Here is a 12493-nt window from a genome sequence, read left to right as displayed (position 1 = left end):
GGTACGCTGCAGTGTGGCAATGAGACTGCATCCAAATCAAAGCCATTTTTTAAACATATGGGCAGAAATCTGTGCCATCAGAAACTGAATTTGAATAAGTTCAATTTGAATTTGAATTTATGGTTTGAAAATGATCATCACTAAATTGAAATTGAATTTATATTTTGAAAATGAATTGATTTGCTTTGAAACTGCATTTTATCCTTTAAAAATTCAGCTCTCGAATAATTTCAGTTTCACTTCTCACCATTCAGTTTCAGTTCTACAATTCAATTTCAGTTCCAAAATTCAGTTTTTTGGAACTTACATCCGGTTCCGGTTCAAGTGCAGATTAATAGAACTACGTTTTACTAGCGGACCGAAAGTGTTACTGACGGGAATCTACAGCGTCTTGAGCTGAATTAAGACTTCAGAAGTCATTCGTCATGTCGAATGACCAGCGGATAAACTCTCAGGTTGGTAATAAATGTATTACATGTATAAGAACAAGCGTCATGTTAACAAATGATAGCCGTACGGTAACTTTTATGCTTATTGTAGCTGCTAGCTAAAAACGCTAATTTAGCGTAGTTTGCCCTGAATTCAGCTTTGACAACAAATATGATCGACTGTTTCTAGTAGAATTCCAAAGTTGTCATCTTGGACCCTCTCAGAGTACCCCCTCTGTATGCTTGCAGAGACCCCTACAGTAGGGAAACATGCAAAACGGTGTCCAAACCTTTGTGTTTTAGCTTTATATATGTCTTACACAGCATCCCAACTCTTTAGCTGACTTAATAACTTTAGCTAAAGTGAATAGTTAGTCTAATTCATTAGTGCAGCATTACTGGATCAATTCATTTTCAAAATATAAATTCAATTTCAATTTAGTGATGATCATTTTCAAACCATAAATTCAATTTCAAATTAGACTAATTCAAATTCAGTTTTCAAAAGCATTTATTCAAGTTACAATTCAGATTCAATCGGAGCAATTCAAATTCAAATTGAACTTATTCAAATTCAGTTTCTGATGGCACAGATTTCTGCCCATACAGGTGTTACTTCCTGCAATATGCATTATGTATGGTGCAAATATGCAGTATACGCGTTTCATATAAATTTTCTTTAGCCCAGATAAATAAACATTCCAGTCATAAAATGTGAATTTTTATGTGCTGTACAGCGTATAGAATAAATAAGTAAGCCAATAAGTGAGACTTGTGTTTGTAAACCCCCTGTGTTGTGTAGCTTCAGTTTGTCTTTTTTTTATTTTTTATTAAGCAATAATCAAATTGTTATATGCTTAAATTTACACAAAATGCAAGAACTCTGCCCCGTCATGAACACATTTTTCACCAAGAATCTAAACCCAGTTTTTCATAATTTATTGGCTTAATAACACGAACCTTCATTTCATTTCCAGAGTGTAACAATCAACCACCTGTGTTGAAATCTAAAAGTGCCCATGGTGTTAATTCAAACGGGAGCTTCCTCACCAAGCAAGTCATCAGTATGTTGAAGCTCATCAATTAGTTCCTGCTGATCAGTCACATTATCCAGGACCATTAACAGAGCTTGAAGTCACTCATGGTGATGGACGGAAAAATAAATGAACAAACACACAGAAAAACCACACAAGACAGAGAACAATAAAGGCAGAAACTGAGCCCTAAAACACATTTACAACAGACTGACATGGCTCTTAAAAGTCCCTTACGGAGTTTTAAAAAAAGCAGATGTATGAAGCAATAATAGGCTGATTGATGAAGAACCTGTTGAGAATTTTTTTTTTTTTTCAGAATTCAGAAGCACCTTAAACCAGCGTTCCCTTCATCTGTGTTCCCACTGGCTGCTAGGGACAGGTGGAGAATTTAGTTGTGCTGATGCAAGTTTGACTTGCATTTAAATACAACATTTAAATACAGCAGTATATGAATAAATAAAGTGAAACTACAAATATATACATTTAATCATTTCTGATGCAAAGACAGTCAGTCATTCAGCTGGCAAACCCAGTTTACTGTTCTTTTGTGTTTAATGCAGTGATGCTTGGTCTGCTATTTAATGGTTATGTTTGATTGATAGACAACATCTGGCTGGATTAGAGCATCAACCCAATCTGGCAACACTGACCCTCATTAGAAACTCAAACTTTACAAAGTGGCAACAACAGCAAAGGTGAGTACACGCTTCTCTGTGACTTTACTCTGGATGATGATATGTACTAGTAAGTATGTCCGTATGAATAGTCTTTGAAGTTTATTATTATCTAAAACACTTGTTTAATGTTTTGAGATCGCCCCCGCCCCTCCAGCACTGTCTGCAGCAGGAGCAGCAGCAACTGCTCAACAGCAACATTTTACACATCAGGTAAAACATAGGCTACATTTGCTTTGCATTGTCCCTGCCTGATGACCAGAGATGGGCAGTAACGCGTTACTTGTAACGCATTACTGTAAATCCGATTACTTTTTTCAAGTAACAAGTAAAGTAAGGGATTACTATTGCAAAAACGGTAATTAGATTACCGTTACTTTGCCGTAGGAACGCTGCATTACTGCGTTACTAAAACCGTGATTTTTTTTTTTTGCAAGAATGTCTCATGACAGTGAGGTAAGCAAGTGCGACGTTCGTGACAACAGCTGTGTGCAGATCAACAATGGATCACATATCGAGTGTGGAGAGAGTATGAGCGTGCAGCGTTTAAAGCGTGGAAGTACTGACCTTACTTTGAGTTTGATTCCATAAAAAGTGACAAAAACATTAGTGTCCATCGTCCATCCAACTTCTTTTTACAGCGAAAAAAACCCCTAAACTTCCAACAAGCACCGAGTAGCTACGACGTAATGGGAAACTCACAGAGAAACTCGTGGATTCTTCCACTGACCGCTGCGGCACACCTGCACCAGGGTAAACCTCCGCCTACCGTAGTCCTGCTTTACAGGTGAAAATAGAGCAACAGGACCGCTGAGTCTGTGACTTTATTTATTTTCTGCTGTGTTTTACTTGCATCTATTTGAAAGACTGAGTGTAAACACACACAAAAAATTATTTTATGTGCTGGAATGTGCAGAAAATAGGTTTAAATATTAAATAAATTTGTTCCAGTCAGTGAATGTTGCATATAATTAAATGTTTGCTTGATGCATAAAGTTAAAAGATTAAAACTAATAAAACAAGTTTTAAAAAGAGACTTTTCCATTTGATTACATTTTGTATGATGGATTATGCAGAAAAAGTAGAATTGGGCTGAAAGATCTATCGCTTTTTCACCTCTTCAGGTTGTAAATTGTGTTTTTAAAAGTAACTAAGTAATTAATTACTTTTGAAAATAAGTAATCAGTAAAGTAACGGGATTACTTTTGGGGGGAAGTAATCAGTAATTAGTTACTGATTACTTTTTTCAAGTAACTTGACCAACACTGCTGATGACAGTGATATAGTAAGATGTGATTCCATATTAGATTCTTGATGAATGGAGGTTCAGCCTGGTTGTTGGTGCCCTCTTTTAACTTTGAGCACATGCCCCTTCAAACATCTCTGCACGGCCCTGCTCAAAGCCTTAGTATTTCTGCTCAGAGAATGTCCTGTTTTACACTTGTTTTTTACTGTCACATTTTCATTTCACAACAGTTTAATTTAATGTCACTTTTAAAAAGGATATGAACACAAAACTGGAGAATAAAAGAATCTCAGTTATTTAACTTGCTCAGGTATGCGGTGAACTATTTTCACTCCAAGTCAAGAGGTTTGACGATTTTTGAGGTGCTAACTCAAGAAAAACAAAAAACCCTCAAGATATATTCTGTAAATATATGTTTCGCTGAAATGTTAGTTTGTTGACATAGCAACAGCCTTAAAACAAGGTTGTCGTCACGTAACAGCGAACACCGTTACGTGACGACAGGCCACCGGGGGGCGGAGTCTGCAGCCTGCCGGCTTTTGCGCACGTCAGCGTCGGGCCATCAAAGACGAAAGGAAGGGAGGCAAAGAAGTTTCTTTTAAAGAAACGACCTTGTGCTGTTACCTTTTGGAGAAGTGCTGTAAACCTCTCACTACAGTAGTCACAAAGATGGGAAACCGAGTCGCCCGTGAGGACTACGAATGGGTTTATACGGACCAGCCGCATGCTGACAGGAGAAAAGCGATTTTGGGTGAGCTAGCTTATCCGTTAGCAAATTGCGCATAAATCCATAGTTAACAAAGGTATAACCAAGTTTGGCTTTTGACGACTAACTTTCGTTAAACCGTCTAATTGCACACCCCGACACCATAAAGGCTTAGTTTTTTGAGTAGTTTTAAGCAACGGTAAGTTGCTAATTAGTTTCAAGCTAACGGTTCCTTATGCACCCGTATATGTTAGCTATCAGGCCAACTTTGCTCAATATTTAACCCACAGTGAGAACCACTATCGTTCAGTTACACAATTTGACATGGACACGCGCTCGCGCACACAAGGAAGTTCCAGCTATTTAGGCCATTCGACCCAACTAATATTATGTGAGGCTAGCAAATGGGGAGTTCTCGCAGTGGTTATGTGCCACTCCCTAAGTTTCTCTTGGGAAAACTGCAGTAACGGTTTGACACATAACCGGTGCTCTCGGTGCCTGTCAGGAGTGGTTTGTTGACTTTGGGGGCAGATTTTAAGCGTTAAACGCACATATTATATCACATTCTCGCCCCACACTTGGTATAGTTAAAGCATTGCAAACAAAAAAGGAAAAGTATTGCAATTTGACAATAGCCACTATAAAAACTACAGTATGCTCCGTACGTATTGGGTTTTTGTTTTTTTTTAAAGTTTGTTCTGGTTTGTAGTTTAAGTGGTATAGCTAATTTCCAAGGACTCTTTTTTTTTTTGTTTTGTTTTTTTGTTTCAGAGTTCAAACCCAAAGATAATGAATTATCGTGACATGAAACTGAAAGACGTACATAAACTTTTTTGCATTTTCGCTCGAAAACTAAATAATCAGAACCATGATGTCTCTCTCTCTACATATATGATTCACATTAGTAACTATAGGCAGCTGACTCACATTGAATGCTGCTTTTCTTCTTTCAAACACACAAAGCGTTCATTGTGTCAAAGTGCCTTTTTCTCTGAATCAGGTGGTCTGCTTTAGCCACTGGACCAAGAGGACAGTGATCAGTGTTTCTTTTGCATTTCTAGTGTCTTTTTCACTGAGGAGAGTCACACTTTCACACAGAGATTTCACAATACTTTAAGTTCACTGAGTTTTTTTTCCTTACAGCATTTTAAGTTGTTTTTATGACTGAGAACCTTCACAGACAAGTTGTTTTTATGTCACATATTGCAAGGTCTTTGCGATTATATACCTCCAAACTTTGTGAATTGTGCCCCTACTAAATATTGGCTACTTGGTCCAATGTAGTTTGTATGTCCATACATATTTGCTTGTAAAGAGCTTAACTGTATGTGGTCTCAGGTCCCTCCCTCTGAGAGCCATCTTGCTCTAGTAGTGGAGGCAGCATGGTGTGACACAGGATGTGTTGAGACACATCTCTCTGCTGTAAGGTCCCACGTTTTGTGCAAATATATGTAGCCTGGAGGCCCTGTGAGTTTGCTCTTTTAACCTGAGTGAATCTGAAATGAGTCAACAGCTTATACTTACGTGGCTTGAGCTGGCTTTCGTCTTGTTTTGACTGAGGTTGTTAAAGGTTTGAGTCATTCAAATTTTTAATCCATTTTATTTCTATTGCACCTTTCATTGCACGTCAGTGGAGTTCAGTCAGATTAAGTTGTGGACTTAATCCATTGCAGCACATTGAGTTTTAGTTTAAGTATTAGTTTCAGTGTTAGTTTTAGTCTTTTCAAGTATTTCTGTGTTGTAGGTCATATGCTGAACGTTGGCTTTCAGTCTTGTAGGCTCTAGTAAACTCAATAAACTTGTCCATCAAAGCGCCATCAGGCAAGGTGTAGTAACATACTTTAGCAGACTAAAGCTAAGGAGATCTCTTTGATTATGTTTATTTTCACAAAATAAATTCAGTTTGTCCCCCCCCCCCCCCCCCAAGGCATAGTTCTAATTATGTACAATAACCTTTCAAAGGGTATTTTTCCATAAGTCTTGGGGTTTATAACTAGTCTGTTTGTCTTTACATGTTAAACTGGATCTTTTGGATTTTTGAAATGCATCTGTCATGTAGGTACAAATGTATCATGATTATAAAACATGACTACCAGGGGAGAGAAAATTTTAGACTTACTGTATGCTAACGTCAAGGATGCATACAGCTCCTCCTCCCTCCCCCCACTTGGTAGGTCAGATCATAACCTGATTCACCTCACCCCCCGCTATGTGCCAATTGTGAGGAGGGAACCTGTGACCACCAGGACTGTTAGGAGGTGGTCAGAGGAGGCCTTAGCAGAACTACAGGGCTGTTTCAAGTTGACCAACTGGGAAACACTCTGTGAGCCTCACGCCGAGGACATCAATGGGCTTACTGAGTGTATCACAGGTAGGGCTGCCACGATTAGTCGACTAGTCACGATTATGTCGACTATTAAAATCGTCGACGACTAATTTAATAGTCGACGCATCGTTTGAAGCTTTATAAGATCACAAAGGACGCAGGAATGAGTAGTAGGATTTAAGAGTGTAATAACGGACTGAAACAGAAGATGGCAGCACTGCATGTACAAGGATGCCAGCTGCCGTTAAACCCCGAAGAAGAAGAAGCTGTGTCCCAGAATTCATAGCGCGGCCCAGCGCAGTTGTCAACAATGGCGGCAGCTAGTTAGTTTTAACTTTACTCTTATTATTCTTTCTGGGTCACAAAATAAACGTTTAACATATTTTCAGGCGAGAATGTAGCTGTGTAAACCTCAAATATCTGCTCAGTTTATCAAGACACCACATATTTTCAAAAGCGCTCCGACGTTTTCGGAGACGTCTGTTACCCACTAGCTCGTTAGCGAGCCGGGGGCAAGGCTAACTAGAGCCGTGAGAACACCGGACTCCCGGCAAATCGTTTTCAAACCCACCGCCGTCTTTCGCTAGTCAGGTTAAACATATATATAAGTCACTTAGATAACTTAAATGTTATTGTTTGGCTTTCTTTAGTATTTTATTTGTTCCTGAGTAAATCGGTTTGGCTGAGATTAAAGTTATAGTTTTTGCACAGCTAAAACTGTCAAGCAGACAGCTGATTATCAGAAGTGTGAGACGCTGGATAATATACTCCGGTGTCCTGTTATATTTTAGAAAGCAAGGAGTTTATTAAACTTCACCGAAACAATCTGCAAATTTCATTAAAAATTAATAAACTATCATCTTGTCTTTATTTTTAGTTAGCACAAACACTTCAAGCTGTAAGCTAATGATAGTTATATAAGACCAGATGCTGCTGGTGCAATAAGCTGTACGCTGTACGTCCAATGGATGATGATCTGATTAGTCGACTAATCGCAAAAATAATCGGTGACTAGTCGACTATCAAAATAATCGTTTGTGGCAGCCCTAATCACAGGCTACATAACTTTCTGCACCGACTCCATTGTTCCAGCTCAGACTGTTCATTGTTACCCAAATAACAAGCCGTGGGTGACTAAGAACATCAAAGCCCTCCTCAACAAGAAGAAGAGGGCTTTCAGAGGGGGCAACAAAGAGGAAGTGAGGAAGATCCAGGTGTTACTAAAGGACAAGATCAGAGAGGCTAAGGACAATTACAGGAGGAAGCTGGAGTGGAAACTCCAGCAGAACAGCATGAGAGAGGTGTGGAGGGGCATGAAGACCATCACTGGATTCAGGCCAACCAACAGCAGGGGAGCTGAGGGAGGTGAGAATAGAGCCGACGAGTTGAAACTGAGTCTGAGTCTGCAGAGGGTCCCGGTGATGTGGAAGACATCATGCCTCGTCCCTGTACCAAAGACGCCACGTCCCAGTGGCCCCCAGGATTACAGGCCCGTGGCACTGACCTCCCACATCATGAAGACCCTGGAAAGGCTCATCCTGGACCAGCTGCGACCCATAGTAAGACCACATCTGGATCCCCTTCAGTTCGCTTATCAGCCTCGTCTCGGAACTGAGGACGCCATCATCTACCTGCTCAATCGTGTCTACACCCATCTGGACCAGCCGGCGAGCACTGTGAGGGTCATGTTTTTTGACTTTTCCAGTGCTTTCAACACCATCAGGCCGACCCTCCTGGGTGATAAGTTAGCAGCGATGCAGGTGGATGCTTCTCTGGTGTCCTGGATTGTTGATTACCTGACAGGAAGACCACAATATGTACGTCTCCCACAGTGTGTGTCTGACAAGGTGATCAGCAACACAGGGGCACCACAGGGGACTGTCCTCTCCCCCTTCCTCTTCACCCTCTACACCACAGACTTCAGCCACTGCACAGAGACCTCCATCTTCAGAAGTTTTCTGATGACTCTGCGGTGGTTGGATGCATCAGCAGGGATGATGAGACAGAGTACCGGGCTGTGGTCGACTCCTTTGTCACGTGGTGTGAGCAGAATCATCTGCAGCTCAACGTGGCAAAGACCAAGGAACTGATCGTGGACTTCAGGAAGACCAGGAAACACTTGACCCCTGTTTCAATCCAGGGGGTCAGTGTGGATATTGTGGAGGACTATAAATACCTTGGAGTACACATTGACAATAAACTGGACTGGGCTAAAAACACCACAGCACTTTACAGGAAGGGCCAGAGTCGTCTCTATTTTTTGAGGCGACTGAGGTCCTTCAACATCTGCCAGAAAATGCTGAGGATTTTCTATGAGTCTGTTGTGGCCAGTGCGATCCTCTATGCTGTTGCATGCTGGGGGAGCAGGCTGAGGGCAGCAGATGCCAACAGACTTAATAAACTAATCCGTAAGGCCAGCAATGTTGTGGGGATGGAGCTGGACACCCTCAAGGTGGTGTCGGAGAGGCGGATGCTGTCCAAGATAAAGACAATGTTGGATAACACCTCCCACCCACTCCATGACATGCTGGTCAGTCACAGGAGCTCGTTCAGTGAGAGACTGAGATTACCGAAAAGCACCACTGAACGACACAGGAAATCATTCCTGCCTGTGGCCATCTCCCTGTACAACGCATCCACTTAACACACTGTTTGCTGCTACAACTACACATGTTTCTTTTCCAGCTATTTATTTATGAGTGACTTATGTATGCATGTATATATATGTATATATTGTACTATTCTTAGTTAGTGTATTGTCTGTCTTGTCTTAATGTTGGTTTATAATGGAGTACTGTAACAAAAAATAATTTCCCCCAGGGATCAATAAAGTATTCTGATTCTGATATTAGCTTTGTGGTGTTGGGGTCAAAGGTTTTATGAAAGGACAGGAAGATACAGAGAGAATTGACACCCAGGTCACTAATTAAGTGGTGGGGGTTGTTGCTGTTTTAACATTGCCTTGACCAAATTTGGTTTTGTAATCTATGCTTTTTTTTTTCTTTTTTTTTTATGGAAAAAATGTGATGCTTTAATGTAAATGAAACATGTTTAATCACATGAACCTGTGGAAAAGGCTTGAGCGAAACACTGTCTTCAGCAAGTCTCTTAAAGTGTCCTGAAGTGTTTATTATTCTTGAGTCAGCCATTAAAATAAGATCGAAATACTATTTATGGCAGCAGTTTTAAATGACTGATTAGCAAAATGCAGTAGTGTTTTTCAAATTTAACAAGGATACATGTGTTCCAAATTCATAAATAGTCTTAATTCAAGGATATCATTGTCTACAACTTTGTATGAAGAGTGTAACGTTTAATTAGGAGCGCAGCTTTACCTCGTGAGGTTGCGATTGTCTTCTTTTCAGCATTTGAATGTTGACTGAACTGACTTTGAGTCTCCTGTGTTTATCTTGCAGCCAAATATCCAAAAATCAAAACGCTGATGGGTCCTGACCCGAGGTTGAAGTGGATCGTGTGCATGATGGTGGTGATACAGTTTGTAGCTTTCTACCTGGTCAAGGACTTGGACTGGAAATGGGTTCTGTTTTGGACTTATGCATTTGGCAGTTGCATCAACCACTCAATGACCCTTGCTATTCACGAGATCTCCCACAATACAGCATTTGGAAATAACAAAGCCATGTGGAACCGCTACTTTGCCATCTTTGCCAACCTGCCGATCGGCCTGCCCTACTCTGCGTCTTTCAAACGCTATCACCTGGATCATCATCGCTACCTGGGTGGAGATGGGATTGATGTAGATATCCCCACTGATTTTGAAGGCTGGTTTTTCTGCACTCGCTTTCGCAAGTTTATCTGGATTATTCTGCAGCCACTTTTCTATGCTATACGGCCCCTTTGCATTAACCCTAAACCCATCACTCAGCTTGAGATGACCAATGTGGCTTTCCAGGTCACCTTCAATGTTCTGCTCTACTGGCTGTGGGGGGCTAAGCCTGTGGTCTACATGTTGGCTGGCTCCATGCTGGGAATGGGCTTGCATCCAATTTCTGGCCACTTCATAGCTGAGCACTACATGTTCCTGAAGGGTCACGAGACCTACTCTTATTACGGCTCTCTCAATCTGCTCACCTTCAATGTGGGTTACCACAATGAGCACCATGACTTCCCCAGCATCCCAGGACGCAGGCTGCCCATGGTGAGTAAAGTTCAGAGACAGTGCAGGTTGTTACCCACACATCCTGACCACTGGAGTTAGTTCCCTGCTAATGTCACATTGTTGTGTACACATGCAAAGTCAACAGATGGTTTAGGCAGTCGTTCTGAGAGAGAAACTGCAATGGTTAAAAACATTCTTCAGCCGAGAACTAGATTTGTCGCATAAAACCTGCCTAATAGAACAGTAAAGCTGTACTCCATGATTTGATTTGGTTCAATATTAAAATTATACAGAATATTGTGATTGAATGTACTCAGGAGAACAATAAAGGATCCCTGCCCCTCTGTAACCTGAGATATGAAAGAAACTGAAATCAGCATTGAAAATCCTAAAGGAACATGAAGTTATCTGTGAGCAGCAGGCTTTCACAGGAGTTTGATTTCACCACCACCAGTGTAATTTGTGCAGAAACAGTAAAATCATTATGTCTCAAGCATGAAAGAAAATTGTATAGTGAGTAAATGGAGAAAGTTGTGATGTGTCCATTCCTTGTGTTTTGTTTTCAGGTAAAGGAAATTGCTGCAGAGTATTACGCTGACCTGCCTCAGTACACATCTTGGGTGAAGGTCCTATATGACTTCATCATGGACGATACCATAAGCCCATATTCACGAATCAAGAGAAAGCTGAAGGGAGAGGTCAAACAGGAGTAACGCCACTGTGGGAACACTGCTGTGTGTCCGCTGTAAAGGCAGCCTTTCCACTTTGAAAAAATTAACAGCTTCTGCAGATGAGTGCATTCCACATGTGGGCTAAACTGACTAGAGGGATGAGGTGCTGAGTGTGCACAGAACAGGTCCAAAAACGGGTGGTGCTGGGCTTTAATTTGTTGGTGTTGTAGAGCGAGGACAAATATAGGACTGGCTGCACAGAGACCTGATATCTGAACAGCTATGAATCGGTTCAGATATCCGAAAAAGTAAAGCTTCATTCATACTTTTCCTGAGTGCTTCTCAAAGTCAGGTGGTGGGGGCCCTGGAGCCTGTGTGCGGATACTGGGGGTAGGGTAACTCCGGGGCGGGCTGCCAGTCCACCCAGGGCTAACACAATGCAGCACTTCTCTCTGACACACCCTTGCTGTTACAAAGAGGCTTCATTCAGACTGGACTTCCTTTTTAACGGAGTGATCTCTGCAACTTCCATGTCTGCGTCCTGTCCCGCTAGTCGAACTGTTAGAGTATGAGGTCTTTGTGCAGCCAGCCCCACAGATTCCTCTGCTGAAGTAAAGCATCACAGCTGGCTGTGCAAAGCAGCTGGATCCAACCAGATGTTTTCTTCCACTTTAGAGCTCAAACACAGTGTATTTAAATGTAACTTCCTTCCATATAAATTGAATTTCTTGTGAGTGATGCATCTATGCACATTTAAAGCCAACATAAAAGCGAAATTTAGATGTTCACACTTTGTGGCCTGTAATGGCTCCCGGCCCATCCTCAACAAGATCCAACCTGTGACTGAAAATGTCTGAGCTTGTGACATGCATATGTAACTGATCACCAGAGCTTTGTTTTCCATGATTGTGATCTTAACTCAGTTGATTGCTTCTTGAGCAAGACTTTAAAAGATGAAAGTGTTAAAACAATTAGCTTTACTTTATGTTTTAAGCCTGCACATTTACTTATGTTGAACTGAATGAGGTGGACAGTACTGAGGCGACTGTGGTGCTGTTATGATTTCACTGTGGGACATCTCTGGATGTAAAACGCAGAGGAGTGCACTCACTGTTTTGTGCTGTGTGCTTGGAGCAGGCCTGTCACTTCTGTACTGTGCTGTATGTTTCACACTGTTTGCTTCCTCCTTAAAGAGACCAGCGTCACATTAAACTCTGGAAAACAAACGTCTTGGTCCTTCGTGTCCTCTCTGTGTGTCAGGTGGCTGCTCATTTTAGCCAGTGAT

General features: G+C 41.3%; 1 protein-coding gene across 2 annotated transcripts; it reads left to right on the top strand.

The window, feature by feature from the left end:
- Positions 1-339: 339 nt before the first annotated feature.
- On the top strand, positions 340-12434 carry degs1 (delta(4)-desaturase, sphingolipid 1). 2 transcript variants are annotated; one of them, XM_082557158.1, is made up of 4 exons: positions 340-455; positions 2068-2160; positions 9834-10576; positions 11104-12434. In XM_082557158.1, exons 3-4 carry the CDS (start codon positions 9860-9862, stop codon positions 11248-11250), a joined length of 864 nt encoding a protein of 287 aa, XP_082413284.1. In that variant the 5' UTR covers positions 340-455; positions 2068-2160; positions 9834-9859; the 3' UTR covers positions 11251-12434. The 2 variants fall into 2 exon arrangements, with proteins under 2 accessions (XP_082413284.1, XP_082413283.1); XM_082557157.1 differs by lacking the exons at positions 340-455; positions 2068-2160 and adding an exon at positions 3887-4136.
- Positions 12435-12493: the final 59 nt, after the last annotated feature.

The sequence above is a fragment of the Aulonocara stuartgranti genome (assembly GCF_965226115.1).
Source record: "Aulonocara stuartgranti genome assembly, chromosome: 13".
NCBI lineage: Eukaryota > Metazoa > Chordata > Actinopteri > Cichliformes > Cichlidae > Aulonocara > Aulonocara stuartgranti.
This window is presented reverse-complemented; position numbering and strand designations above follow the sequence as displayed.